Source organism: Fulvia fulva, chromosome 2 (genome assembly GCF_020509005.1).
Source record: "Fulvia fulva chromosome 2, complete sequence".
Classification (NCBI taxonomy): domain Eukaryota; kingdom Fungi; phylum Ascomycota; class Dothideomycetes; order Mycosphaerellales; family Mycosphaerellaceae; genus Fulvia; species Fulvia fulva.
In genome coordinates this window covers 2,168,015-2,195,091 of record NC_063013.1, presented here as the reverse complement: position 1 = coordinate 2,195,091, position 27,077 = coordinate 2,168,015, and the positions used below count along the sequence as shown (strand labels likewise).

The 27,077-nt window shown below is 52.6% G+C and overlaps 13 protein-coding genes across 13 annotated transcripts; 7 read left to right on the top strand and 6 right to left on the bottom strand.

Moving 5' to 3' along the window:
- Nucleotides 1–2,505: 2,505 nt before the first annotated feature.
- Nucleotides 2,506–2,692, top strand: CLAFUR5_20148 (uncharacterized protein; the record flags this gene model as incomplete). The annotated part of the gene is made up of 2 exons (XM_059462985.1): nucleotides 2,506–2,604; nucleotides 2,672–2,692. 2 exons carry the CDS (start codon nucleotides 2,506–2,508, stop codon nucleotides 2,690–2,692), a joined length of 120 nt encoding a protein of 39 aa, XP_059318892.1.
- Nucleotides 2,693–3,336: 644 nt separating this feature from the next.
- CLAFUR5_02896 (uncharacterized protein) lies at nucleotides 3,337–6,594 on the bottom strand (the record flags this gene model as incomplete). The annotated part of the gene is made up of 1 exon (XM_047902044.1): nucleotides 3,337–6,594. One exon carries the CDS (start codon nucleotides 6,592–6,594, stop codon nucleotides 3,337–3,339), a length of 3,258 nt encoding a protein of 1,085 aa, XP_047757985.1.
- A 640-nt stretch (nucleotides 6,595–7,234) lies between these two features.
- Nucleotides 7,235–7,966, top strand: CLAFUR5_02895 (Ribosome assembly factor mrt4; the record flags this gene model as incomplete). Its single annotated transcript, XM_047902043.1, has 1 exon — nucleotides 7,235–7,966. One exon carries the CDS (start codon nucleotides 7,235–7,237, stop codon nucleotides 7,964–7,966), a length of 732 nt encoding a protein of 243 aa, XP_047757986.1.
- Nucleotides 7,967–8,238: 272 nt separating this feature from the next.
- CLAFUR5_02894 (60S ribosomal protein L32) lies at nucleotides 8,239–8,958 on the bottom strand (the record flags this gene model as incomplete). The annotated part of the gene is made up of 3 exons (XM_047902042.1): nucleotides 8,239–8,347; nucleotides 8,408–8,529; nucleotides 8,650–8,958. Coding segments are annotated over 3 exons (540 nt in total), but the record flags the coding sequence as incomplete, so codon positions are not given.
- A 293-nt stretch (nucleotides 8,959–9,251) lies between these two features.
- CLAFUR5_02893 (uncharacterized protein) lies at nucleotides 9,252–11,309 on the top strand (the record flags this gene model as incomplete). Its single annotated transcript, XM_047902041.1, has 2 exons — nucleotides 9,252–11,031; nucleotides 11,092–11,309. 2 exons carry the CDS (start codon nucleotides 9,252–9,254, stop codon nucleotides 11,307–11,309), a joined length of 1,998 nt encoding a protein of 665 aa, XP_047757988.1.
- A 22-nt stretch (nucleotides 11,310–11,331) lies between these two features.
- Nucleotides 11,332–12,237, bottom strand: CLAFUR5_02892 (uncharacterized protein; the record flags this gene model as incomplete). The annotated part of the gene is made up of 1 exon (XM_047902040.1): nucleotides 11,332–12,237. One exon carries the CDS (start codon nucleotides 12,235–12,237, stop codon nucleotides 11,332–11,334), a length of 906 nt encoding a protein of 301 aa, XP_047757989.1.
- A 2,140-nt stretch (nucleotides 12,238–14,377) lies between these two features.
- Nucleotides 14,378–15,598, bottom strand: CLAFUR5_02891 (uncharacterized protein; the record flags this gene model as incomplete). Its single annotated transcript, XM_047902039.1, has 1 exon — nucleotides 14,378–15,598. One exon carries the CDS (start codon nucleotides 15,596–15,598, stop codon nucleotides 14,378–14,380), a length of 1,221 nt encoding a protein of 406 aa, XP_047757990.1.
- Nucleotides 15,599–16,094: 496 nt separating this feature from the next.
- Nucleotides 16,095–18,197, top strand: CLAFUR5_02890 (Chromatin structure-remodeling complex protein RSC8; the record flags this gene model as incomplete). Its single annotated transcript, XM_047902038.1, has 2 exons — nucleotides 16,095–16,730; nucleotides 16,779–18,197. 2 exons carry the CDS (start codon nucleotides 16,095–16,097, stop codon nucleotides 18,195–18,197), a joined length of 2,055 nt encoding a protein of 684 aa, XP_047757991.1.
- A 560-nt stretch (nucleotides 18,198–18,757) lies between these two features.
- CLAFUR5_02889 (Kinesin-like protein) lies at nucleotides 18,758–20,648 on the top strand (the record flags this gene model as incomplete). The annotated part of the gene is made up of 2 exons (XM_047902037.1): nucleotides 18,758–18,980; nucleotides 19,039–20,648. The coding sequence occupies 2 exons, from the start codon at nucleotides 18,758–18,760 to the stop codon at nucleotides 20,646–20,648; spliced, it is 1,833 nt and encodes a 610-aa protein (XP_047758834.1).
- Nucleotides 20,649–22,960: 2,312 nt separating this feature from the next.
- CLAFUR5_02888 (Reductase pytE) lies at nucleotides 22,961–23,906 on the top strand (the record flags this gene model as incomplete). Its single annotated transcript, XM_047902036.1, has 2 exons — nucleotides 22,961–22,994; nucleotides 23,086–23,906. The coding sequence occupies 2 exons, from the start codon at nucleotides 22,961–22,963 to the stop codon at nucleotides 23,904–23,906; spliced, it is 855 nt and encodes a 284-aa protein (XP_047758833.1).
- A 112-nt stretch (nucleotides 23,907–24,018) lies between these two features.
- Nucleotides 24,019–25,590, bottom strand: CLAFUR5_02887 (Beta-glucuronidase; the record flags this gene model as incomplete). The annotated part of the gene is made up of 1 exon (XM_047902035.1): nucleotides 24,019–25,590. The coding sequence occupies one exon, from the start codon at nucleotides 25,588–25,590 to the stop codon at nucleotides 24,019–24,021; it is 1,572 nt and encodes a 523-aa protein (XP_047758832.1).
- A 613-nt stretch (nucleotides 25,591–26,203) lies between these two features.
- On the bottom strand, nucleotides 26,204–26,599 carry CLAFUR5_02886 (uncharacterized protein; the record flags this gene model as incomplete). Its single annotated transcript, XM_047902034.1, has 1 exon — nucleotides 26,204–26,599. One exon carries the CDS (start codon nucleotides 26,597–26,599, stop codon nucleotides 26,204–26,206), a length of 396 nt encoding a protein of 131 aa, XP_047758831.1.
- CLAFUR5_02885 (uncharacterized protein) lies at nucleotides 26,598–26,906 on the top strand (the record flags this gene model as incomplete). The annotated part of the gene is made up of 1 exon (XM_047902033.1): nucleotides 26,598–26,906. One exon carries the CDS (start codon nucleotides 26,598–26,600, stop codon nucleotides 26,904–26,906), a length of 309 nt encoding a protein of 102 aa, XP_047758830.1.
- Nucleotides 26,907–27,077: the final 171 nt, after the last annotated feature.

Below are 27,077 nucleotides of genomic sequence, written 5' to 3'. Positions count from 1 at the left end.
GACGAAAAGCCCTAGGCCTAGATAGGATACTAAATATACTACTAAAAGAGTATAGAGAAGAGATCGCGCCGAGCCTTATAAACCTATTTACCGCGTACCTACGGCTAGGGTATCACCCGAAGCCGTATAGAGAGTCTATAATAGTAGTGCTACGTAAGCTATAGAAGGAGGACTATACTTAGCCTAAATCGTATAGACTAATAGCACTTCTAAATACGATAGGGAAGGTCCTAGAAAAGATAGTAGCCTAGAGACTTACGTAGCTTACCGAGGACAACTACGTACTCCTAGTAATATAGATAGGGGGAAGAAGCTAGCGATCGACACTAATAGTAATAGAGCTAATTACGGAGTAAATTCAGACCCTCTAGTACTACGGTAGGAACCGAGCGGCGTCCTTACTATCCCTCGATATTGTAGGGGCCTTCGACAACGTCTTATACTAAAGGCTAATATATGTTAAGAATATGTAGGTCATAGGGTCAACATTAGGTGCTTAGGGGGATTAGTAATTAGGGCTTGCTAGTCAAGTCCTAAGTATAGCTGTCCCTCCTAAAACACCTATACTAACACCGGCGATACTATATATAGATACACGCTATCCTATTAGGTCCTTCTTCGTCTTTCGTATGATCCGCCGTCTTCTACTACTACGTAACTCGTACCTATTTAACAATATATATCCTATAGTAGAAAGGCATCCCCTAGTAGGTAACGACGTTCGTCTACTCCTTTCTCTAGGAACGGACGATATACCTAGTCCTAGGAAGGTATACGTCCGACCCGGTAAAGGTAGAGACTAGAATACCTTAGGGATCTACTCTCTCCCCTATCCTATTTCTAATATTTATGTCTGATCTAATCCCCCTACTCATCTCTCCGTAAACCTTAGTATCGGTATTTATAGACGACATAAACATTCTAGCCTAGTCAGACTCGATAGAGGAGAACTGTCGCCTCCTTAAAGATAGGTATAAGAAATGCGAGGAGTAGGTAAAGAAGTATAGTACCCGGTTCGCCCCTAAAAAGTACTAACTTATACACTTTAGTAAAGCGAGAACATACTATAACATAAAGGCGGCGGTAAGAATCTAAGGCTACGAGACTAAGCTATTAGCGGAGCTACGAGTACTAGGGATCTAGCTCGACCCGAAGCTAAGCTAGAACGTATAGATTAAGAAAGCCTAGAGTCGAGCGTAAGTTAACAAAGCCTCGATAAAGAGGCTTACGGCGTCTATATAGGGAGTAACATTCGACAAGGTAAGAGTAATATATAAGGCGATCGTCAGACTAGCTATGTTATACGGGGTATAGATTTAGGGAATAGGAGGCGTAGGTAAGCCGATCCCGAAACGGATAGAGTAACCCCTAAATAGGATATAGGTAGGCAACCTACGTAGGATACTAGGCGTATATAAGACAACGTTAATAAGTACGGTAGAAATGGAGACGGGAACACTACTAATCGGCTAATATATCCGGGGAATAAGAATTCAATACGCGGTAAAGACGACAGATTACCTAGTACAAACTACGATCTAGGAGGCAAAGAACAAGATAGAAAGCCGCTACCGGAGAGGGGCCGGACATAGGACAAGCCAAAAAGAGGATGACCTTACTACCTTTACGGCCGTACAGACAAGCACCGAATAGCTAGCACGAAAAGAGGAGGAGCGTAGGACTCGCCAGGCCGGCGGGAGCAAGGCTAAGACTCAAAGTATAGCGGAATAGATAGCGAGCTGCCTATAGGAGTAGGACTGGAAAAGGAAGCCCCCTAAGACAACAGGCCTGATAGTACTCCGAGCCTTCTAGAGACACAATTACTAGCTATATAGGGACCTGACAAGGGCCGAAGCAAGCATAGCGATCCAAATCAGGTCCGAACATATTGGATTAAGGGCCTACCTGTTCAGGAGACGCGTACTAGACATCCAAAGCCCAGCCTGCCAGTGTGGCTACCTATCGCAAAACCCAGAACATATGCTACTACGATGCCCGCAGTGGGCGAGAGGCAGGGGAGATTGGAGGCACCAAGCGGGAAGGAGAGACTACAAGTCAATCATTAGGGACAAAGGCAACATTCGCCGAATCTCTCGGTAGATACTACAGTAGGGATACCTCCAGCAGTTTAGCCTCGCTAGCGAGACGGAGGAGTGGATGGACAAGAGGCGGAAGCTAGGGGGGTTGCAGATAGGGTAGTCATCAGGGCAGGCCCATGACACTAGCGTACCCTCAACAAGGGAAATCTAAGACGACAACGAGGGGGAAAAGACAGGCGGGAAGGAGGAGGGGTTTTCACCAACACGGTTTCCCCTCTGTACATACGAAAACAAGATAGCATAGCTGCATAGGCCAAAGGGCACTACAACAGCTTAATGAAATATCTATATTGTAGACTCCAGCCTCGTGAAATGCATCCCACGGAACAACAGCTACTAGCTCCTGCGTCGCGTTGTTTCCGACAACATCGGTGATGAAGGAGGGATCGTACGAGATGAACGAGACATGGTCCGTGGAAGCATTGGTGATTGCTTGGAGGCTGTAGGCGTATTCGAAGCTCGTGGCCAGTCTCAAGAGGCCGACGGAGGTGATGTTCACCATCTTGTGTGCTACTGCTGCTGCGGATCTTCAAATTCTTCTGAGAAGCACGGCCGGCTAATGAACCTTTCAGATCAAGCACGCACTTGCATGAAGATGTGCGCTATGTTCTTGCCAATGCTTGCCGCGCCGGTTCAATCTCGCAGCGAGAATCGACGTCATGAAGCTATAGCCCTCGACACTTCCCCGAGCCCCAGTAAGCCGACCGAGCCCCAGCTGTCAATCAAATTTCCATCAAATCTTATCAACATCGACTATCTTGCACGTCGCCGTTGCGCCTCGGGGAGGGCACATCGGCGGGGCCCCTACCCCTGCCTCGTAAGGGCCCCCACTCCTACTCGTTGCCGGCTCGAGTGCGCGCAAAACAATAGATGCTAGGGGGTCTTCGAGGTGCAATGTGCATTGAAGTCAATCAAAGCTCATCAAAGTGGGCGGCAAATGATGGGGCTCGGTCGGCTTACTGGGGCTCGGGGAAGTGTCGAGGAGCTATAGCCGTGTCATCGTGTTAGGCACTGCAGGTCGCGAGCTTAACCATCGCTAAAGAAAGCTTAGGCAAGATGAAGTGATCGGCAGGAAAGTGGGTCCAGCTTATAAGGTCACATGAGGACGGCACCGAGGTCACCACAGCACGTTGTAGCTCACTATGAGATACAGCGCTCGTGGTATACTATTGTACAACGTGGGCAGGCCAGGTCTGATGTCTGCAGCGAGCATAGAAACGTCCGAAGACTGACCTTCTCAATCTTGCTTGGTTCGCATCTCTGGATTGGTCTTAGTGTAAACCAAGGTCACTTCAGACTCGTTGCGCGCCGGATCCTGAGTGCTGACAATGTGATACGAGAAGTCAAGCTCTCCCACGAGCTCCTTAACCAGGGCAACCAGCTTTCGTAAGTCATCGTGTATGAATCTTGTACCGATCTGCACGGTGGAGAAGCTTGCGTAGCCTGGTTCTGCGATGTGTCGAACGCTTAGTATGTCCTTGTCCATCTCGTCCAATTTCTGCGCCAAAGAAAATGGCTCTGGCACTTTCAGATACGGCGGAAGAGCTTGGCCATTGTCAATGGCAGCAGACATCAAAGACAACAGAGTCGTGACTTGCTCCGATGTGAACTGTGCTGAGCCTGCCAGCTTCTCGAAGCTATGTAGCCACTGCAGTCCGTGCTGTTCTTCCCCTTCAATGCGCAACTCCGTGAAACTATAAGAGGCCAAGCTGATCAACGACATGAAGTCCAGAATCGACTGCAGTTGGTTAACGATGGCTTGATACTGTTTTCTCGGGAATTTGCCGCCTATCGGTATATCGAATTTGAGGAATGCAGACTGAGCGCGCAGACCTTGAATTGCAAGGTTGGCCTTGCCGAAGAGCTTGTTTCGTGCTTTGTCTAGTCTTCGGCCAGGGCTGTCTTCCAGGGCCATGTTGCCCATCTCACCGCGAAGCCGCAGACGAACGGTCTCGTGGGTTACGCTATAGTAGTTGGCCAGCAGATAGAGCGCAGACCCAAGGTTCTTGCGCACTTGGTTGTGCTCCGAGATAGGATAAGGAAAGATCGTCCATATCCAAGCAACGAAGAGGCCCACGGCAACCGTAGCGAGTCTGATAGGACCAAGCTCGTAGATAGGGTAGTAGGCCTGCCCATTGGACGTAGCAACTGCTATACCAAGTTTTTGTACCTGTAGCTGATAGCCAATGATGAGACTGACAGTGACTTGGCTAATCATGCCGATGGGTGTATACTGCGGGTATTTCAGCAGTATGTAGACGCCTCCATGCAGTGCGACGAAGAACAGAACGATGACGCCAGCAGTGTGGCCGTCCACGATGTAGTATGCAAGCCAGGCAGCTATCAAAGCTAGGAAAGTGCCGAACAGCCTGAAGAAGAAACCCCTCAGACTTTGACCAGCTGAGGGAGACATCGCAATGGATACCATAATCTGCGCCCAGAATAGCCTTTGCGTGGTGAAGAACGTCTGTGTGTCGTGTAGATAGTTGACAATGGCGATCGTCATGGTTGCACAGGCACAACGAAAGCCAAAAACAGACGCAGGAGATGCGAAGAAATGCGCAATGTTCCTGAGCTGGTCGCCGAGATGCTCCCAGGCGTTTTGTGGAGGCAGGTGCTCTGGATCCTTCTTTTTCTTATAGGCATCCCCAAGGTAGACTGTGGTAGTGTTCTGGTCGTTCGCGTTCATATCGTTTTCTCCGTGTGTATCTTCTCGCTCGACGAAGAGGCTTAATAACCACTTGCGTAGCCGCTTATATCCTGGCACAACCAGCCGCGTCTTGCTCAGCTTGCCACTGTCTCGAAAGTGATCGGCAGCAACCATGAGCTGATGCAGGCGCTTACTGATGGTCAAGAGCAGGAATTCAATGTATAGGCACATGAAAAGCTGCTTCCGCAGTCTTCGATGGGGCACGGAGTGAATCCCTTCTTGCATCCATGCTGGCGCTTCGAAGTTATCTCGATGGGTGTTCTCGAAGAAATTCTCCGGAAGATCTATGCCGTGTAGATGACACCAGCCCCGAAGCATGACCTTTTTGCTTTCCAAGAAGGCGCGCGATTGTTGATCGAAGATGGAGGTGAACCCTTTGTCGCCCGGCTTCAGCCCTGCACCGCTTGACTCGATATCAGCGTCGCTGTCTGAGCATTTGGGCCGCGGTATGAGCTGTAGAGTGAGTAACACATGCAAAAGGCCGTCATCGATGGTCTGTGTTATGCTCTCAAACGGCTGTCGGAGAAGCTTCATCAGTTCGTGCCACTCATTCACCGCTTCAATACGCATTTTCTCGTCCTCGTTGCGTGCTTCCTCAACGGTGGCATCGGAATAGTCGACCGATTTGTCCCATCCTTGCTCTTCAGCGATACGATCGAAGATGTCCGACATACTAGACAGACCAGCGGTTGGTATCATGACCAATCGAAATAAGCGGAACAACTCCTGCAGGTCATCAGGACCAAGCTTGCCCAAAGCTATCTCTCGCTTGGCGAAGGGAAGGTCAGTGGACAGCTTGGAGTGTAGCCCAGCGAGTCCTTGCATCTTCTGCTTTACATCCTGCGCTTCCTTGCTTCGGGGAGGCTTCTCGCCAGCAGTATTGGTTTTCTGAGCTGCAAACATGTCCGTCTCTTCCAGGCTGTGCATATACGTAAGGTTGGCTTTGACAGCACCACGAATCGCAGATAGATAACCCGTCATCTCCTTGAAGACAATCTGTCGACTGGTCAGGGGGAACACCAATAGTGATACGCCCGTTGCCACAGCAAATCCAGTCAAGAATGAAGCCAAAATTTTCTGGATAAAGGCCTCCGCTTGGACCATCGTACTGAATTGAGGGGCGTACGCCAAGCTGACGTTTGCCAAAACAGCCCACATGATACACGGGATGGTATAAGCCGGGTTCTTTCCTCGAACCACACTGATGATGTATATCAATACGAAGAGCCAAAGTCCAGCCACTGCCGAGCCAGAAGAATTGTACTGAGCAGTAGCTGCGCCTTGAGCTGCTGTTCCTGAAGTTCCCGCTCCACCAGTTCCAGGCCCGAGATTGCCTACACTATTGACTCTCGCTTTCACAGCACAGAACATGGCCAGTAGCGCGATCGCACACCCCAAGCAGACGAAGGTGATGTTGATTAGCATCGTTTGCAGAAATTTGGCTCTCGGCATTATTACGACAGGCAGAACCGTCATGATGATTACAAGATACCCGAGAGTTGTGAAGTATTCTGCGAACGCATCTGCCTGGTAAAGAGCCAAAGATATGGTGGGTGCCAGTGCACCCTTGAACATGGACATAAACGTCCGGCGGTCGATGCCGGTCTTGGTCCATAGGGATGTGAGCTTGTCGAGTATCGAGGCTTTCTTTGCTTCAGACCGTGATTGCGGCGTATCTTTGACAGTGTCTCTCCTCGACATGGGCCCAGTGGATGGCGCTTTTTCGTGTCCATTGGCAGCACCGTTGGTTGCCAGATCGGCCGCTTGATGTTGAAACGACGACATAATGTCTTCAGGTCGAGATCACAATGTTGTCGTCGTCGCAGTTCAAAGTCCTGCAGGCCCTGTTCCATACGAATCAAAACTGAGGCGTCGTCCACCAAGTCTTGTCCTGTCACTCCAGCGGTCAATTGACCTCGCGTGTCAGCCAGGATTATCGACAAACTGCAGCCTCGGAGGATGCATGCAGCTCAGGTCAGCATTGAATGGCATGATGTAGTTGGGAACTTCTGCATCCAGACGGCAAATACGCGTCCAAACGAGCTGCCGGTGGAGACAGCCGGAGTGGCTTGCCAAGTAGCTTCGTGGCTGCTTATTCAATGACGGCAATACGGTGGGACAGGTCGTTCAGCTTCCTGTGCCAGAGGTGGATGGACAGTAGGACCAGGGTATTGATCATGAATGCAGGGTCGCTCGTATCTGTGTGTGAGCAAGTCACTCAACTCTTGTCAAACGTTCTTGCCTGAGGTTGCAAGATACAAGGATCACCACTAGCGCTAAAGTCTATCTTGTTCTTTGAGAAATTTGGGCCTGTATCGATAGAGCTGTAGCACACAACGACAACTTCATACTCATTGTACAGCACCCATTGTCCAGCAACGAGCAGCACACCTAGGCCCCATCGCATCGCGATCAACCCGACAACATGCCTAAATCAAAACGCGCCCGCATCGTCCACACCTCCGTCGTTCAAAAGAAAGCCACCAAAGAAAATAATGCAACCCTCTTCGCCGCAGTCCAAGCCGCCGCCGACGAGTATGCCCACATCTTCACCTTCTCCGTCGAAAACATGCGCAACACCTACCTCAAAAACGTGCGTCAACACTTCAGCGACTCGCGTCTCTTCTTCGGCAAGACAAAAGTAATGGCCAAGGCGCTGGGAACATCACCAGAAGACGAGCACGCCCCAGGACTCCACAAGCTGTTGCCGCATCTGAAGGGAAACGTGGGACTGTTGTGCACGAATAGGGCACCGGGTGAGATCTTGGAGTACTTTGAGAGCTTCGTCGAGGTGGATTACGCGAGGGCTGGGACGGTTGCGGATAGGACGTTCACAGTACCAGCGGGGACTGTGCACAGCAGAGGTGGAGAGTTGCCGATCGAGGACGATGTGCCGCTACCACATTCGCTGGAGGTCACTGTCAGGAAGTGGGGAATGCCGACAAGATTGGACAAAGGCAAGGTTATTCTGGATCAGGAGTACGTGTTGTGCGAAGAGGGCAAGGAGATGAACAGTCACCAGACTGCGCTGCTGAAGCTGTTCGGTGTGGCTATGGCGGAGTTCAAGGTGCAGGTGTTGGCGTACTGGAGTGCTGCAACACAGGACGTGACAGAGATGAACTCGCAAGCTGATGCAGGCGCTATGGAAGAAGGTTGATGGAAGTCAAGTCTGAAAGTTCATGCTGTTTCTCTTTCCTTTCACACGACTTGATGCGCTATGTACCTTTTCACTGCAGCACTATAGCGAGGGCGTTGGCGGCGTTTTCATGCAGACAAAACCGGCTCATACAGTGTTTATGGCCAGCTACGAAATGCAATCCCGTAATTGAATTGCACCTGTAAGACGACGTTTCCCATTCCTGCCTGCTCAACCATCACCTTGTCACGTAGCCAGCGTAGAGAGTCCCATTTCAATGTCGGGGTATGCGTCTACGACTCGGTGGTGATCTTGGCCTTGCCGTTGGTGACCTTGACACCAAGCTGCTTGGCACGTGCGACGATTTCTATCCGCTTGCGCGAGGACACGGCGTGTGCGATCCTGCAATCATACAGTCAGTATCTCTGACTTTCTGCCTTCCGTGTCTCTGATTGTACTCACTCTGCGGCGTAGGTTCGGTTGTGCATGAGGAGGAGCTCGAGGTCGCGGGTGTTGTTCACGAGGAAGGCCTTGTGGCCGGATGGCATCATGTGGCGGGTCTTCCTGTTGCTACCGTAGCCGATCTGTAAGAGTTGTCCGTCAGCGTCTATTCCTTATGTCTCCAAGCACACAATGTTCTCTTCCTCCCAACCTTCAATGTCTGCCCCATGTCCCATATCTTCTCATTCCTCGTTTCGACGCACCTTTGGCATAGCAGCCTGACCGCTGAAGCGTCTGCGGACACGGTTGTCGATACCCTTTGGCTTTCTCCATGATGGGTCGACTCGCATGAAGCGATCGGACTGGTGGCGGTTGAAGCGCGCAGTGCGCTTCTTCACGATCGGGACATGTGGCTTTGCGGCGACCATCTTCACAATGGAAATCAGTATACGTCGTCCAGAGTGTTCGGAGCCGAGGATGCGTTCGTACCGTGACTGCTGTGTGGTGTTAGTAGTGTCCAGAATTCTGTCGTCGAAGCTGAAGTTCAACCCATCGCAACTTCCTTCATTTTCGACCTCCGCAGTGCAAGCTGTGCCAAGCGTCCGGAGATTTGCCGACGGCCAATCACGTGTCATGCAACACAACAGTCTCGCAACCAGTCCCTGCTTTTCAATCACGACTTGCCATTATCACTGATGGTAGTGATCGCAAGTGAATGCGTCGATTCATCGGTCAGTATAGACATATCTCATACGATCACATATTCCATGTGTCTAGTCTTGCAGCAGCATCATCATCATCACTGACATCTCTCCTTCTTCTCGCCTCGCCTCTCCAAGTCAAGACACAGTAACAAATCACAAACATGGACGGCGACGTTTCGGACCTTATGATGAGTCCTTTGAGTGGCAACGAGAGAGACGACTTCGGGAAGTCTCCCGGACAGAGAGGCGTTCTGTTGCTTGATCGGACGATGCAAAGGAACCGCGACTCTACCAGCCGCCTGCTACAGCTCCCGACTGAATTACTTGCCGATATTGTGGAGCTTCTCGCCGACGATCACGCCGCCTTGGCCAATCTGGCGCTGGTCAACACAGAGTGTAGACAGCTCGCTCGCACGAGACAATTCTGCTCGATACGCTTCGATTATGGTGACAACTGTCGCAGTCTGCTCGAGCACCTTCTGAAAGAGGTCACGGAGCGGAGGCACGCAGGGCGCTCCACATCTCAGATCGACAGTAACGTTGCCAGGAAGCCACCTATCTCGACCTGTGTCAGACGTGTGACCGTTGCTTCCAGCCCAGTTTGGGTAGCAGCTTACCATAACGAACTCTATCAGTCAATCTTCGGCGAGTCCGCCAGATCAATAAGCCGAGAAGAACGCAAAGCTTTGCAGACTCAAGCGAAAAACGGCTATACTGCCTATCGAGATCGGCTTCTCGTAGCCATAGCCACAGCCCTGCCAAATATAGAGAGCCTCGCTTGGCATGATAGGCACGAGGTCAACCAAGGGTTCTTCTCGATGCTTAGAGTCACCTCTCTCCAGCATTTGAAGTTGTCACGAGTGCCGGTACTTACCCCCCTCGTATTGACGGGTCCGCTGTGGCCACTCCGGTCACTACACCTCAACGTGTGTACGCCCTTCCGGCGTAGTGTCGACAGCGGCGATGAAGATGTCGATCCGTATGAGTTGGCAGACTTTGTGGACTCTGTGCTTCGACTTTGCGCACCTAGTCTCGATTACCTGTACCTTGGATCCTCTGGACTACCAACTTTCATGTCGAGGGAGGTCTTGAGCTTTCCTCGCCTGCGAACCTATCGAAAGTCGTGGAATGCACGCATTGCATCAGTGACCCTTCCCGCAGTTCTCACTGCTTCTCTGACAGAGCTCGAGCTTGGCGAGTGTAATACTGCACAGATATCCAAGCACATGGCCGTCATGGAAGGTTGTCAGCCATGTGAGCGCCTGGAAACCCTGGTGTGGTCCAAAGTTGATGGAGATAATGTTGACGCCACGACCAGCTTCCTCACCAAGCACAAACAGATACAAAAACTTTACATCGAACGTTCTGCACACAAGGAGCTAGAACAGTATGTTGTGCCGCTGCTATCCTCTGGAGCATTCAATAGTCTGACATCTTTGTCACTCTCTTGGGAGCCTGTCAACAACAGGGTGAATCAGATCAACCAGACCATCCCACCACAAGTGGTCAAGATCCCTATCGAGTCGTTGGCGGCCATCGGGACCATGACCACGCTGCGGCAATTATGTCTGGAGGCTGGCGAATTTGCTGGGTGGCGATGCCAATGGCTTGTTGATCACGACGCTCTGCGGACCTGTCTTCGGACACTTCAGCAATTGAGGAAGCTGGCCTTGAGTCGTGATTCGTACCAGTTCAAGGATTATTCTCAGGTCGAAAGCTACTACGTAGATAGGCTACCCTTTCTCAGCGCAGAGGGACGAGAGCGCGAGCGGCCAGCCCTAGATTCCAGCATGTGTTGGTTCGAAGCTGTGGAGCGACGAAAGGCTGAAGCTGACGAGGAAGCCAGGCGTGGGAGTGATGGAACGGCCCACAGAAAGTACGGCGATCCCCACAGACAAGTCGCCAAAGTAGGTGCTGATGACTATGACTCCCTACCGCAAGGTATGTATCGCTGGCCACTCTGGACCGTCCGTGCACATGTTAGCTAAATCATAACCTCAGAAGAGCTCTGGGAACTCTGTCATCGCAACTTCATTCTTGAGGAGACCGAGAAGCATGCTGCCGTGCTGCCGCGGCTTTCCTGGATGTATGCTGGGCAGTGGCCGATGAACATCAGGCGTGCTGACAATGGCTTGCCTTCTGAGGCGGTGCCTTGCACCGATCAAAGAGATTCTTGCTACACTTTGCTTCGCTCAACGTTCGGCCTTCCGGACGCATGAGTAACAAGATCTGATCTCAACTTCACAGGAAGTTCTCAAAAGCGTCAATAGGCAGCTGGGACCATTCCAACGCAAACGGATCGAGTCCACCAGAAGGTAGCGCACCCATGCCACCATCGCCCCCAGTCCATAGTGGCTGCATGTGCTGGTGCTGCTGCTCGAACGGAAAAGCTGGCAACGGGTGCTGGTCGGCCCTGGGCACGTCCACTGCGGGTGTATTCATCCCGGTGGCTGTCCGTACTGGTCGAGGCTCTGGGCCTTTCACGATGATATCGATGCTCTTTTGAATTGCTGGACAGCTCGATCTGCACGCATGCATTTCGTGGAGGAAGAAGTCGACTTTGGCTCGGGCACCCTCTACTCCATCATGCACCATCAGCAAAGTGACAGTAGCTGCAATGTACGTAGCGTATGCCATCAGGTAGAGGACGTGAGACAACCCCATATTCTTCTCATACAAGCACGTAATGCGCTGTATCTCGTCAGCGGCTTCTCTGCAAGCAGTGCGGCAAGCGGCGCTGTTACGAAACGGGCGATGTAGCAGAATTGTCGCTGCGTAGTAGAGGAGGTTCTGCAACACGATATGCACTGGTGGACAGTGGGAAGCTCCCGGAAGCATGATCAGGTGGCTAGCAGAAGCCGCTCTCCAAGCCTCCAGCTTCTGCCTCGTCTGCTGCACGTATGGCAATGGATCGGCGGGTACTTTCCGGGAATATACTGTGGAAAAGAGATCGTTGACGATGACATGGAGTTTAGTTGAATTGACGAAAGCAGACATACTGTGCGAAAGCATTGGCGGCCACGGACCATCGTCCTCGCCGCGAAAGCAAGGCGCCCAGGGGCGGTCTTCCGCTGCTTCGTCCAGCATCGGTGGATTGAAGTTTGGCGCGTCCGGTAACACGGGAGTCCTCCCAAGATACAGACCCATGGCCTTGTCCCAAGCATAGCAGGACCACGCCAGCTGATCTTCAAACTGCTTGCTGTAGACTGTTCCCTGTCGCCGATCTTGGTCGGACGAAAATGCCCATATCGACGGCCATTCTGAAAGCCATGCCTGAGTACAGCCATGATTGCGACATTCTGCCTTTGCCTATCTCGCCACCGCTCAGAGATAGTAGCGCTTGCACAGTGGATACGAACGGTTCTCTATGCAATTCTTGACCAAGGAAGAGATGCACTCGAGCGAGCAGATCTTCACTCCACGCGTGCTCGACGAAGCGGGTCGAATCAAGACAGAGGACGGCCTGCAGAAGATGAGAGCTCAACGGTCCTCCCACAGCGGTATCTCGCAAGAAAGCTGGCCGAGAGACGAACATGTAGCCAGGATATTGTCAGTCCCAGAGTGTGCTGAGTAGCTGGCGGACAATCTCGGCCGGCAGCTGTAAGAGAGACGCGCAATTATCGATGGCTGCTTCTTTCCAGAAAGCAGTTCTGTCCCCGTCCATCTTGGGTGTATCGGCAGATGGGGTAGAATTGGCTGTTGACATCAGTCCGTCGCCAGATATAGCAGGCTCAATTGCTGATGTTGAAGGGTAGTGCGGACTATCGCGAGATTCGCTCGTCGAGGCGGCCCGCATCACATCTCGCAGATTAGCGTTCGCTTCATGGTCCATGGGAATACTGGTCCGGGCTCCTTCGATCGAGGGTACATATTGTGGTGTACTTGCGCTTGTGTTATGTGATGACTCTATTCGGCTCTTAACAGCGAGTAAACATTCCAGCTCCTCGATCTTGTGTGCCATTGCCAACACTTGCGACATTGGCGGTGGCCTGTCATAGTGGCATCGTTCGCCGTAGGCCTGACAGATTCTGCAATGCGGTTGTTCTCCATCGCCTTGGTTATGTTAGCTCGCTGTCGAGAGGAGCCTCATGAACTATATATACTACACTCACTTACACTTCACTTTTCGGGATCTACAATTGGCACAAGTCGATCTGTAGGCCTACATGGCGAAATGTTAGCCATGCTCGAGAAGCATGTGAAGCACGTGGGCAGTGAAGCGTCTCGTACAGCGTATGTCTCTCACATTCTCCACTGCTCGATGTCCGGTACCCTTCAGACACGTACCTTTGTATCTCGTCGTCGTTTGTTGTTCATCATCGTCCCGGATTGTGGCGTAGTGGGCATAACACATGTCATTCGAGACGGCGATGTCAGCCGTGTAGGTGGACAGGGCAATACAGCTGAGAGAGTAATTATTCCATCAACGGCAAAGCACGGCTATCGAAGTGCTTAGTAAGAGGATCGACCGACCTGTCATGAGAACGGCATTCTCTAGCAAACTGTGTATTGATTTGCATAGAGCACAACGATTGGGAGTGGAACGTGCACACACAGACACACAGACATGGTGGATTTGATTGGGGGGTTCCGTTCGTCCCTTGCCAGAAGAACAACATCAACATGCCGGCCGCCTTGCAGTTCGGTCAGGCCTCTTCCATGGTATGATTGATGGACGCACTAAACCCGACGGCCTAGGAGGCATCCATCTCTGATCAGTCGGCCAAGAATCCCCAGAGGCCATTCGAGAGTATGCCGGTATTCATATTTGGGCTCGAAGCTGGACCTCCAGGTATCAAACCTTAGTTGTGATTGAGAGTCGGTAGGTATCCGCGGACGTTTCCCGAGCCACGCCGCAGAGTCTTTATACTTGGAAATGAGGGCCCCCTTTACACATAGCAGCGCACGAGGTCGTGCTAGGGTCTGCTTGCATTGCCTACATGAAGACATACAATTTCATGACAAGGTCCCGAAAAGGTAACCTTCCTTATTCAACATCCTGCGCAGGAATTGTGATATACACGCCGTCGGGGGCTCCCTTGGCAGCGGATGAGTTGAGAACCGGACGGCGAACGGGCCAGGTCATCGCTCGACAGGGAGTGGGTGCCCCAGAAAGCCGGCCATGGTTGTGCTACAGTATCTTGCCCTGCGTGCTTATCTCTATGCTCTTGAGCTTTTCGCGCATGCAGCCGTACGTCCCATCAAGGCAGTGCACGATCACTACCGCAGGCTCGGCTGACCCGGAACCCTGCCATCTTGAACAGTTTATGCACGCACAGAGTCGTCCCTACACATGCTTCCAACCATTGGATATCAGGATTTGTTGTTCGTTGATAAGGCAAACATCTTCGCCACTTCCCACATTGCGCGACGACTTCCGACCCCATTCTCGTACACGGGCCCTCACTGTGCGCTCTTTGAACCACGGCGTCGTTGTCCAGCGGAGAACGCGGTTCGACCAGGAACCAAAAGCGACCGAGAATGCAGAGATCCACGGCGACCCTCTGGATGCGTGCACGTTGTTGTAAGCGTTAACCGTGTATCCAACGCGCACATTCGGGTTTAGCCAGACACCTTTCGACCGAGACATAGGATTATCGGCGTGTATCAAGCAGCATTCTGAGCCTTCCAGATGGTACTCGGCCAGGCTATCCGAGATACCGCGAAATCTCAGAGGGGCTTCGTGCGCATAAAAGGGCTCAGCATCCATAGCCACAATGCCATTCCAACAGCTGGTCACAGGGACGGGTTTGCTGGCTTTGAGCGCCTGTCGCGAAGATGCCGATCGAAAGAAAGGCCACGACTGCGTGACTTGTTCATGGCCTTGTGAATCTCTCAAAGCAAAAGTATCGTAAAACGAATGGCCGTTCTTGAAGTCCAGCGAACATGCTGCAGCATAGTCTCCATCTCGAGTAGCCAACAAAGTCCGTACATCCTCAGTATTGAAAACCACATCATTCAAGAACAAGATCTTGTCGAACTTTATGCCCTTTTCTCCAAGCTTTGCCAATGGCTCCATAGCAATATTCCGCAACCTCGCAAGGTAGGGTATCCTCCTCAACTCCAGCTGGCCTCCTGGTGTCCTGATCCAGCCCGTCTCTGAGGGAGTCTTGCTAATCTCATGCTGATGTGTCGTAGCATCCAATACAATCGTTCTCGGGATCTTGGCGAGACCCAAGTCCTTATCCAAGTCTCTTAATGCTCCTTTCGTATCGTCCATGCTTCCACTCTCGTACACACTGACGTAGACATTGCTAGGACCGATCGAATTCGCTAGCTCCACCACAGCCTTGTTCCAATGCGCTCGTAGAATGGCTTCGTTCGTCCAGTGGATGCTGGCTATGAAGATACGTTCGTCGCCGAGGGCTGGAGGAGTAACGGATGATTCCCGCACAAGAGCTGTGCGGACATAGAGCACCTCCACTACCGTCCATACCGTGGCAACGATCCCTAACACATTGAGTATGCGATGCAGTAGAGAACTGCGTCGTGAGAATAGTGCTCTCATAAGGGCATTGATGTATCTGTATCGTGATAGCAGTGTCTATGTTATCGTAGATGATCGATGGGCCAGCCTCAAGGATCAAGATGCACATATGCAACGACAGTTGAAGTACTCCTGCCTGCCATGGTCTCACGAAGATCAGGAGCGATCCCTTGAGGTGCGACTCCGAAAGACACGAGTTGCCCTACACCTCACGGTCGTCCTTCAGGAGGAACTCTCGGCCCGAGTTGAGAGCCTCAGGCAGGCTCAGTGGTCAAAGCTGTCGCGATCTGGGCTTCGCGTCTTCTCCTCGACTGATAGCAGCCCATCCACCACCACCACTTCATACTGTTTCCCACACCGGACTCTGCCGTTCACCACCCTGCCGAATATCATATTTGCGATTACGCGACCCTCGACTGGCTTTTCGCGCGCGCATTGGACCCGCACTCGTGATATAACGTGGCTGGTGCTGCAGCGGGACTTATTTGAGCATTGCCACGAGCTACACACGCGCAACATGGAATCAGGCTTCGCGGACGAGGAGTCGCGTGCTCCAGGCCAAGGATCGGACGAGCTGATTCAGCAGGAAAATGAGGCAGCGGAAGCGAAGCAGGAGTCGCAGGACCAGGACACGTCAATGGTGGAGGACACGGAAGAAACGGCTGTCAAGCAACAATCGACTGAGGGAGATGCTGCGCCCGTCTCAGACAACCCTCTCGATGCGCCTGAGGCACCTGCGCCGGAGAATGCAGATGAAGCTGGCGAGGATGAGGAGATGGGAGACACCAAGGAAGGGACTCCTGCTGTCGAGCCCACCACGGCCGTGACCAAGACTGCAGCAGAACAATCCGCGCGATCGCATCTGATCGATCAAAACCACGCCATCATTCTGCCGTCCTACAGCGCGTGGTTCGACATGCACCAAATCCATAACTTAGAGCGCAAAGCACTTCCCGAGTTCTTCAATAACCGCAACAGAAGCAAGACACCTGCAGTGTACAAAGACTACCGAGACTTCATGGTCAACACATACAGGCTGAACCCAGCAGAGTACCTGACCGTGACCGCATGTAGACGAAACTTGGCTGGAGACGTGTGCGCAATCATGAGAGTGCACGCGTTCCTGGAGCAGTGGGGACTCATAAACTACCAGGTAGGCTCGGTTGAGATTTTAGCAAGATTGCAGCTAATGTAGGGACAGATCGATCCAGACACGAGGCCATCGAACATAGGGCCCCCATTCACTGGGCATTTCCGCATCACGGCCGATACACCTCGAGGGCTACAGCCACATCAACCGGCGGCTGGGAGCACCATCACACCTGGAAAGCCTTATGCGGGCACCGAGCGACTAGCGATAGCTGGGAAAGCAGACCTCAACCTGGAAGTGCGACGAAACATCTACGATGACAAGGGCAAAGACGTGACCCCTGCCAAAGCAGAAGGTGCGGAGTCTAATGGTGAGGCGACGAAGAGCTTAGAGGACAGCCTAAAGCAAGATGGCAAGCAGTACTTCTGCTATTCGTGCGGGAAGGACTGCACACGTGTGCGGTATCACAACTCAAAGAACCCACCTGCAAGTGCAACGACACCGAAACCGAGTAAAGAACAGCGATACGACCTGTGTAGTCTCTGTTTTCAGGAGGGAAGGTTTCCCAGCTCGACCACCGCAGCAGACTATGTCAAGCTCGAGAATGAGCGATACCAAAGCATCGGAGACAAGGAGTCGTCCTGGACAGATTCTGAGCTCCTGCTCCTCTTGGAAGGCCTGGAGATGTTTGATGACAATTGGGAGTCGGTTGCTGACCACGTCGGATCGAGGACGCGAGAGGAGTGCGTACTCAAGTTCTTGCAACTCGAAATCGAGGATAAGTATCTTGAGGAAACACCCACGGCCAATGGCAGTGCAGGCGCTGCTTCGTCCGATTTGGCATATCTATCGGGCGGCCGACTGTCATTTAGCCAGTTTGACAACCCTGTCATGTCTGTCATGAGCTTCCTTGCAGGCATAGCAGACCCAGCGACCACTGCCAAGGCCGCCGGCAAGAGCGTTGAGGAAGTCCGCAGGACTCTCAAGCAGCGTCTGGACAAGGAAGCCGAACCAGGTGCTGAGAAGGACACAGAAAAGGAGAAGGAGGGCTCTGCGCAAGCAGAACAAGTCAAGCCTGAAGGACAGGACGATAGGATGGACGTGGACGACACAACATCGCTCGCCACCCGCTCGCCACCCACATCTCACGATCTCCCCACGACTGCACTTTCTCTCACTGCCGCACGATCTGCAGCTCTCGCCTCGAACACCGAGCGACAGCTATCGAACCAGGTGTCCGCAGCCGTCAATCTGCAACTACAAAAGATGGAACTCAAACTCCAACAGTTCAGCGAGATGGAAGCTCTTTTGCAAGCCGAACGCCGCGAAGTGGAACGTATGCGGCAACGCCTCTTCCTGGACCGCCTTCAGTTCCGTAAGCGTGTGCGGGAGGCAGAAACCAAGCTTGCCGGCATGAAGATCAGCGTCCCTGCTGGCGAAAAGCTATCCATGACCGCTGAGGGCGCCACGACCGGAGAGACCGCGCCTTTCGAAGATGGCATGGAGGGGTTCATGAAACATGAATTGTAGTAAAAGCAGGGTAGACATGACCGAAAGGAGTTTCAGGGCGGCGCACGGTATGGGTCTGCGGTGTGGACTGATCAGGTAGCAGCAGTCTGCGCGTGGAGTGGAAATCTTGTTGACATGCTTGTAGAACAGATGCAGCAGTAGGGCCGCTACCCAATGCATCAATGTACTTTTCAAGAGGAAAGACGAAAGATGAATCAAAGTGTCGTGTTTCGATTCAATCGCCAGTCAATGCTGGAACTAGTCACCCACCTCTGGTCCTAAGTGCAGACAGAATCTACACTCTGACGCCCCGGAGCTCAGTGATTCGCCTTGCTCACGCCGCCGTATGCTGAGTACTCATACTAATGTATCATCATATGTTCTTCACGATCTTCCGTGTCGGTGAATGTTGCAGCAGCGGCAAGGATGTTCGGCGGTTGCCTTGGAGATGCCGGCATTACGTCACTGTTTACTCGGTAGCTCGACGCGAAAGTCTCAAGGATGCTTGCATGGCAAGGAGCACATCCGTTTGGCTGCGCCCTGACCACAGCCGATCATCTAAACCATGGAAGGAAAGTACGATGTTCATCGCTTTGCGTGAGAGGAGAGCAGAAGAATTCGATCAACTCTGCGCCACATTTGCCAGCTACTTGTCCACCAACATGGCCGCTCGAGCATCCACCGCGAGCGCTCCGAGTCTGCGCAGCAAGACGCCCGTCGACATGGAGCGACCCTTCACGCCGCCAGACGGCGACGGCGGCAATGTCAAGGTCGTTGTCAGAGTGCGCAAGTTCATCAAGAGAGGTGCGCATGCGAATGCCATGATGATGTTAAAACAACGCGTGCTGACTGGACTGTGTAGAGCTGGAAAAGCAATCGCCATGCATCATACACATGAGCCCCGCGACGCAAGAGACAACCATCCAGCCCCCAGAAGTCACGGCCGACTCGCGAAGGGTGCTCGAGGAGAAAAAATTCACCTTCGACAAGTCCTTCTGGTCGCATAACGAGACCGATGCACACTTTGCTGGCCAGCGAGATATCTACGCTTCGTTTGGAGAAGAGTTCCTGGACCACAACTTCGATGGCTACCACACATGCATCTTCGCCTATGGACAGACGGGCAGCGGGAAGTCGTACACCATGATGGGCAGTCTGGACCAGCCAGGCCTCATCCCAAGAACATGCAGGGGGCTCTTTGAGAGGATAGAAGCAGAGCAGAACGGAAGTATAACGTACAACGTCCATGTCTCCTACTTCGAGATCTACAACGAGCACGTCAAGGACTTGCTCACACCGCGGACGAACCCACCGACCTACCTTAAGATCAGAGAAAGCAAGAGCGATGGTGTATACGTGCAAAATCTGACAGACGAGCCGGTCAAGAGCTACGAGGATATTGAGAGATTGATGAAGACTGGAGACCTGAACCGAACAACTGCGATGACCAAAATGAACGATACATCTTCGCGATCACATGCCGTCTTCACCCTCACCCTCAAACAGATTCAGCACGACCTCGCCACCGATAGCACGATAGAGCGTGTAGCCAGGATGCGACTTGTGGATCTGGCTGGTTCTGAACGCGCAGGACGAACAGAGGCGACGGGTCAGCGGTTACGAGAAGGTGGAAACATCAATCAGTCTCTCACCACACTAGGTCGTGTCATTGCAGCACTAGCAGATCCCAAGCGGCAAAAGGCAACTCGCGTGACCGGACTACAAAATCAGACCAAGAGGCGGGCAGAAGTCGTTCCATACAGAGACAGTGTCCTCACCTGGCTTCTCAAAGACTCGCTCGGTGGGAACAGCAAGACCGCCATGGTCGCCTGTATCTCACCCACCGACTACGAAGAGACCCTCTCTACACTCCGATACGCCGACCAAGCCAAACGCATCCGCACCAAAGCCCACGTCAACCAGGACGCCGTCTCTGCCGCGGAGCGGGACGCCAAGATCATGGAGATGCAAGAGACGATCAAGCAGCTCCAACTGTCTGTCAATGCTTCCGCAACTCGCAAGCGAGACGAAGCAGATCGTACACAAGCCGAGCTGGAAGACTACCAACGACAAGTCAGCAAGATGCAACGTGCCATGGAAGAATCTCGTGCAGTGTCGGAGGTCAAGATTCGTGCTCTCACGCAAGAGGTAGATGAGTTACGGCCGCAGAATCAGGCGTTACAGATCGAGATCGAAGCTTTGAGACGACATCTCGCACTTGCGGTGGGAGAACTCAAGAACCCGATTGTGTTGCCAGAAGGGTTCAGCGAGGAAGATGAGGATAGAAGTAGTATCGAGGGATCTGAGGATGGCGACCGTGATAGTGGCATGGGAGATGACAACTCGGATTTCGAGAACGAGCACGGTGACTGGCAAGCAGACGTGGATGAGTTGTTGAAGGACTTGGGTTTGTTCAAGAGGAAGGTCGCAGACGACAAGATGAGGTTCCCGCATCCGGAGACGGTGCAGTAGGAGGTGGGTCGACGAGATACGATCACTGCAGTTGATGTTTTTCGATAAGCGAGCAAGCGGGCGTTGGATGGGCGGCGTTGTAACCTGGGCCCGGCCTTCGCTAGGAAAGCAGTAGTATACCATAACGAAGATATGTCAACGATCGTGTACAGTATGATCGAAGCGCTGCAACAAACCCTTGTGTTCTCAGCGGCGTATGGAGAAAAAGCGGCGCAGAGTTTGTTCAGGTACCATCGGGAGCATATGGCAGGGCTCAGACCAACTATCTCTGCTGGCCTGGGCACTTGAGATACTGCCATTCCACCCTTCTTTTCTCCACTGTCCGCTTCCTTCACCTTCTCATTCATCAACACTGCGACCCCGACCGGACGCTCATATGCTCCAGCTTTCCTGAAAGTCCTGGCACAATACGAATGATGTTCAATTCGCTGGACCGTCGAACGTGATCAGGCTTCACCAAAAGTGTCTCCGCTTGGAAGGGTCGACGTCTGAAGTGCCTCGACCTCTACTAGCGTCACCCTCCAAGTGGCCAATCACAACGAGCTTGCCCTGCTAACAACACGCTCCGAACAGATCTCAAAGATCAGAAGTGGTTGTAATCAAAGGCAGCTTGAAGATGGAGGACGTAAGACACTACGGAGCCGATGTCAACTTACGATTGATGAACCACAGATTGATCCTGTGAGACATTGAAGAATGGCGCGACGACTCTCAGGAGCAAGTCTCCATCATCAGCATCACCCTTCAAGCACCACTCTACGACGTGGACACGGAAGCGGATGGCCTCCAGCACTTCGCGGAGACCAGCATGGATGAGGTGCTTCCAGTCACATAAATGCTCTCCAGCCGTAGCCCTGCTGCTTTTGCTGAACCGCCAGCCAGCATGTAGCGCGAGGCTTCAGTTTTGGGGATACTCCTTGGCTGCCGCGATGTGCTGACATTGTCGCACAGACGCCACGACCCTATGGTGCATCTGCTTGCTCGCGGCAAGCTGTTGCTATGTAAAGAGAGGACTCCCCATCGTCACAATACCTCAATATTCATGCATGCTCCCTACGACCACTCTGCAGCAGTGTGACAAGTATGTGCCACTGCGGCTCAATGCACGCTGATGAAAATGGAGGTAAGCCAAGTACGCCGGTGAGAGTAGCTGGCTTCGCATCTGCACGCTGCACAGCTGGCCAGCTTGGTTCTGCATATGGCTCAGCTTGCGTATGGCAGAAATGTTGCCTTCGACCATCCTTCTCGCACAGAAAATACCAACAACCAGGCGGCAGGCATCTACAGACTGTCGGTGAGTCGACCACCTCTAATTCGGTTTGTGTCAAAGGCTGATCAGCTTGATCTATCAGGTGAAGAGGAGAACAGACTCGCCGTTAATTTTCCATATAACATCGTACCCACCAAGATCGGTACATTGAGACATGTGTATCAACTCCTGTATCAATGGTCTCCTCGACATGATCCTTCCTGCGTTAGGCAAAGAGCGGAAAATACGCAAGGACATGCAAAAACAGAGGCGCAAAGATGAAAAGCTTGAGAAGCGACAACAAAAGCGTGGCCATACAACGACCACTGAACCTGAGGGTGGCTATGAACAAGGCCAATATGCTCACCACACCCGAAATGATTAGAGCACGCCCGACTCTAACCTTCATCGGCTACTCTGACGATTTTGGTGAAAAGACTGGTCTCAAACGCCACGGATCCTGGCGAATACAGCATACGGAACCGCAATCGAAGTGCATACAGATGCGGATGACACCGTGCTGGCCATGAGAAGTCAACCACCTTCGATGCTACTCAGGATGCCTGGATTCATGCTCCCTAGATCACCGTAGAGAGAGGGAAGAGCTGCCGCGGCTGTGGTCAGGAAAATAGTCTCAGTCAATGAATGACACAGGCACGTTGGCAGAAGACTGAAAATGGCACCAAGCTCGTGGACCGCTACTTCACGATATTGCTATGTCATTCCTTCTCGCCATCAAGTCATTTCTCGCATCGCACGTATGCGAATCGATCAGGGAATCCAGGGCCACTATTGTCCGGCCTTCTGGCGAAGCCGATGGGAAGGATTTGCCCTCCTCGCATTCGCGTCTGGTGACCCGCTTATCAGACACACTCGGCCTGCATACGGCAGAACAATGCACCCTTGGAGCATCTTTTTATAGGAGCATATGTGCTACAGCTAGGGTTGCCAAGTGAAGCGTCCGCTATGCACATCTCAGGCGTGCTATGCGCTCGCATTCTCCATCGGAACAGGAAACACCCTTCAGCCCCAGATCCTCCCAATTTTGGGAAGCATTGAGTATATGACAACGTGCACATTAGACAGCCAGAGGCACAGTAAGTCAAGTATATATTGATACCGATTGTTTCCCTTGAGTACACGCATCGATAGAAGCAGAGTCTCAACAAGAAGATTAGCTCACAGCAGTCCATCTTTACAACGATCACAACACAAACCCAACCACGTCTGAGAAATCCAAGACTCTGGCCTTCTTCGGCGCGGGCGGCGATTGTGCAGGCTACTGCCTCGCAAACTCTCTCAAAGCTGGCTACACCTGTAGAGCCCTCGCTCGAGCGCCGAGCAAGCTCCTCGACTCCCTCAAGAAGAAGGGCGTTCCCCAAGCCACCATCGACACCAACCTCACCATCATCCAGGGCGACGTCAAGAACCTCGACAATGTCAAGTCCACCCTACATACCGCCTCCGGCCTGCCCGTGGAAGTCATCATCTCCGGCATAGGCGGCACTCCCAACTTCCAAGTGTCACTCACGCAGCCTTTAGGCATGACGGAGCCCAACATCTGCAACAGTGCCGGCAGCACTATCCTTCGCGCAGCATCGGAACCTCATCTCCAGCACACAGAGCATTCGAAACCTCTCCTCGTCAACATCTCCACCACCGGGATCCCGGCCCCGGGTGCGCCGTGGGATGTACCTTGCGCCCTCTCGCCACTGTATCGCTGGGGACTGCACGTACCTCATGAAGATAAGGCCAAGCTGGAAGAGAAGCTGCGCGAGGAAGTGAGATTGAGCAGCTGTGGGATCAAGGGGTACGTCAATATCAAGCCGAGCTTGCTGTTTGATGGTGAGAGCAAAGGCTTGCAAGCGGTCAAGCAGGGTGTCGATGAGAAGCCAGCGATCGGGAACAGTATTCATCGACAGGATGTTGGCTTGTTCATCTTTGAGCATTTCGTGAAGGGGGAGGTGGTGGATGAGTGGATTAACAAGAGTCTTACTATAACTTACTAGGTGTGTATGAGAGAGGTCTTGTGGACGATGCAAGGATGCCGTGTGAATAAATGCATTCGTCTTGGGTATCATTATCATCAATCTCGAAATCTATAGCTCAACACCATCAGAATCATAAGTTGACCACCACAGCCTCACTGGCTCTGACGGTGATGGGGCCTATCTTGCCCTTGTTCCCTCGCACATTGATCGACGTGCTCGCTCCTTGTACAGGCTTTCCATTACTGGCATAAGTCCAGCTCGCACCCTTCCATGAGATCTTGCTCGAATCCGCCGTGTCCGCTCCAGGCGCAGTTAGCTTGTCGATCTTGACCGATGCAGTATAAGTGCTGCCGACAGAAAGTGTGATCGCCTTCGAAGGCCTTGTAGTGCCGCTCGTGGTCTTCCAGGTCTGCAAGTTGAGCAGCACGATTCGCTTGATCTTGTTGGTGCTAGCATCGTAGACGGCATAGCCGGAGAACATGTCCTGACCGAGCTTCAAGTCCACAATCCGAATGTCGCCCGTGCTCCCAATAATGTCGGCGACAAACGGATGCGCGTAGTATGGTGGGAGCACGGCTGCTGGAAGCCCGAAGTAGTCGACGCCTCTCCACGATGTGTAGCTGAAGCCCGTAGATTGCTGGACATTCATGCGCTTGAAATTCAGCGTCATGCCGTAGATCATGTAGTCCGCCAGCCACAATGCACTTCCAAACACGCCAAGGGTATCACCATTGCCTGAACTGTATGTGTTGCTGTTGACTTCAGCGAGGTGAAGCGGGATATTTGGCTTGTTGGCCTTGAGCCACGCGACGGCTGGCTTGAACGTGTCGAGCTGCTGTGCTATGCGCGTGTGATTCATGTAGTTCGACTGGAGGGCGCTGGAGGGTACTGGTCCGCCATCCATGTAGTGATGCAGAGCCATACTCGCGACATTGAAGCCTTGTGCGTCGGCACTGCCTTGGCCATTGGCGCCGAAAGTATTTGGCGTTGACCAGTACGTGTTGAGCGGTGAGTAGTAGCCAGCTGCTTGCATGCTGAAGGTTGATCCAGTGGCATTCTTGACCGCCGTCGCATAGTCCTTCCACTCTGACAGATATGTTGACATGTTATAGTTTCCAGGTCGGTTGCCGCTTGGATAGAAGTCGATTTCGTTGCCGACTTCGAGGGCATCCAGATTCGAGCCAATGTTCTTGAACGCCTGCTGGGCTGCAGCCGCGGCATTGTCTTTCTGGCCGACACCGTTGTTGCCAAAATGTGCCATGTATGTGAACTTCGCCGGTAGATTGGCGAAGCCTTGAAACCAGACAGGGCCCAGTAGCATGCCTCGTGGGATCCCGCCTGGCGTCGCACCCGGTGGTAGCTGAAGTGCCACTGTCTGGGTGGCATTGTATACCGAAAAGTCTCCAGATGTTCCACCTACTCGGATGTGAACGCTAGACCCTGTTCTACTCGCCACTTCTTGGATGAGGTTCGCTGAGAAAGTGTTTGGTGATGAAGCGTTCCCGGCATATTCGTGGAACGAGTGCTGGCTCATGGCGAATCCAGGGTACCCATGATCGACAATATCGCTCGCGCCGCTTGGTGTCGTCTCGGATACTGTTATGGTTTGTGCGGTCAACTGTCGTGTTTCGAGGCTCGATAGCAGAGGTGATTGTGTTGTGAGCACAGCACTGGCCGACACTAGGAGGATGGAGGATAACATTGCTGCGTTCAGACTCGGACAATTCAGTGGTCTGTCACTTTACCAGCGCAGAAGCCTTCTGGAAGAATATATTGAGGTTGAAGGGCTTCACGCAAGGGCCACACCCCGTTATACGGTTGGACGACCAATAATGTGATGGCAACGCTTCTGTGTCCGGAATGTGAGAGTCAGAGGCGGGTAAAGTCGAGACCCATTGCCGAGCGACCGTGATCCTGCCAACTCTTGGACGTCTTCTTTAGGCCACAAAACGTTCAAACAGCTGGGCCGGGTGTGGCACATGTGCAGGAGACTTGCGGCCTAGATCGTTAGTGGATCGAAATTTGAGTTCAGTTAGCGCTTTTGGGCGTGGCTGCCACGTTCTATGCAAGTCACACTGTTCTGTCTCGGCCTCGCCGTTGCCGCTGCGGTCCCGAGGTGTCCAATCCCCCATGATTGTGCCCCGAAGACGGTGAAGAGAAAAAGCCGGGAAGACAAGGTATCACAAAGCTGGACCGGATTGTACCAACGGCGAAGTGGCCTTCGATGGCATAGTTCATTTTTGATGGTTGCGACGTGCTCGTATGCATAGCTCTAAAGCTTGCTTGGTCTAAGTCTATGTCATGCTGTCAGGGTATCATAGGGACACAGCGTAAATGTTGAAAGCATTCGAACATGGTGCACCATCCGGCCACCCAAGGTACCAGAAATCATCACAGTAGTTGTTCTGTGTTCCATTGAATCCATTGCAAGTCATCGGACAAGCCCCATCAGCCGAACAACTGATTCTGCAGGTCAACGGAGTATAGCCATCAGTATTCTGTACAGTATCAGGGTCGGTCCAGTACACGATGGGAATATCCGGCGAAGGACTCTGGTTCGCAATGTAGCCAATAGCACCACTCTCTTGTACCAGGTAGCTGTCATTGTTGATGTCGAAGATACTTGCTGTCAAGTTGGTACCTGAGAACTCTGTAGTGTCGTCTGAGTCGTTCCCAGCAATGGCGTAAAGTCCATCAATGCCACCACCCATGGCAATGATTGAGAATGTGGGTGGCAGATTCCGCGCAGTGGTCGAGACAGCAGTCGTTGTGGTCAAGACGGTTGTTGCCGACGACACCGTGGTCGTAGAGGACAGAGTCCGCGTGGTTGAAGGTGTGACGGTCACCGTCGCCGAGGTCTGTGTAACGGTGGTGGTGACGGGCGCTCTCGAAACTGTAGATGTTAAGGTCGTTGTCCTTGTGGTCACCTGCGCGCGCAAGCAGTTGCAAGCAGAAGAGAGTGGAGTGCCGGAGGGATATCTCGTCAGGCAGAGAGGTTGCGGCACTGTGGATGCTTGACGCCTTGCAATGGCGGTATTTGCTGTGGATGTACCGGAAGCTGCTGCCACAATTGTTGGCACAAGACATTTTGGCGTTGTCGTGGCCCCAAAGACGGTAGTTGTTGCAGTCCTCAGAACTGTGACCACACTTCGAGATGTCTGAACCACAGACACTGTTGTTACTGTAGTA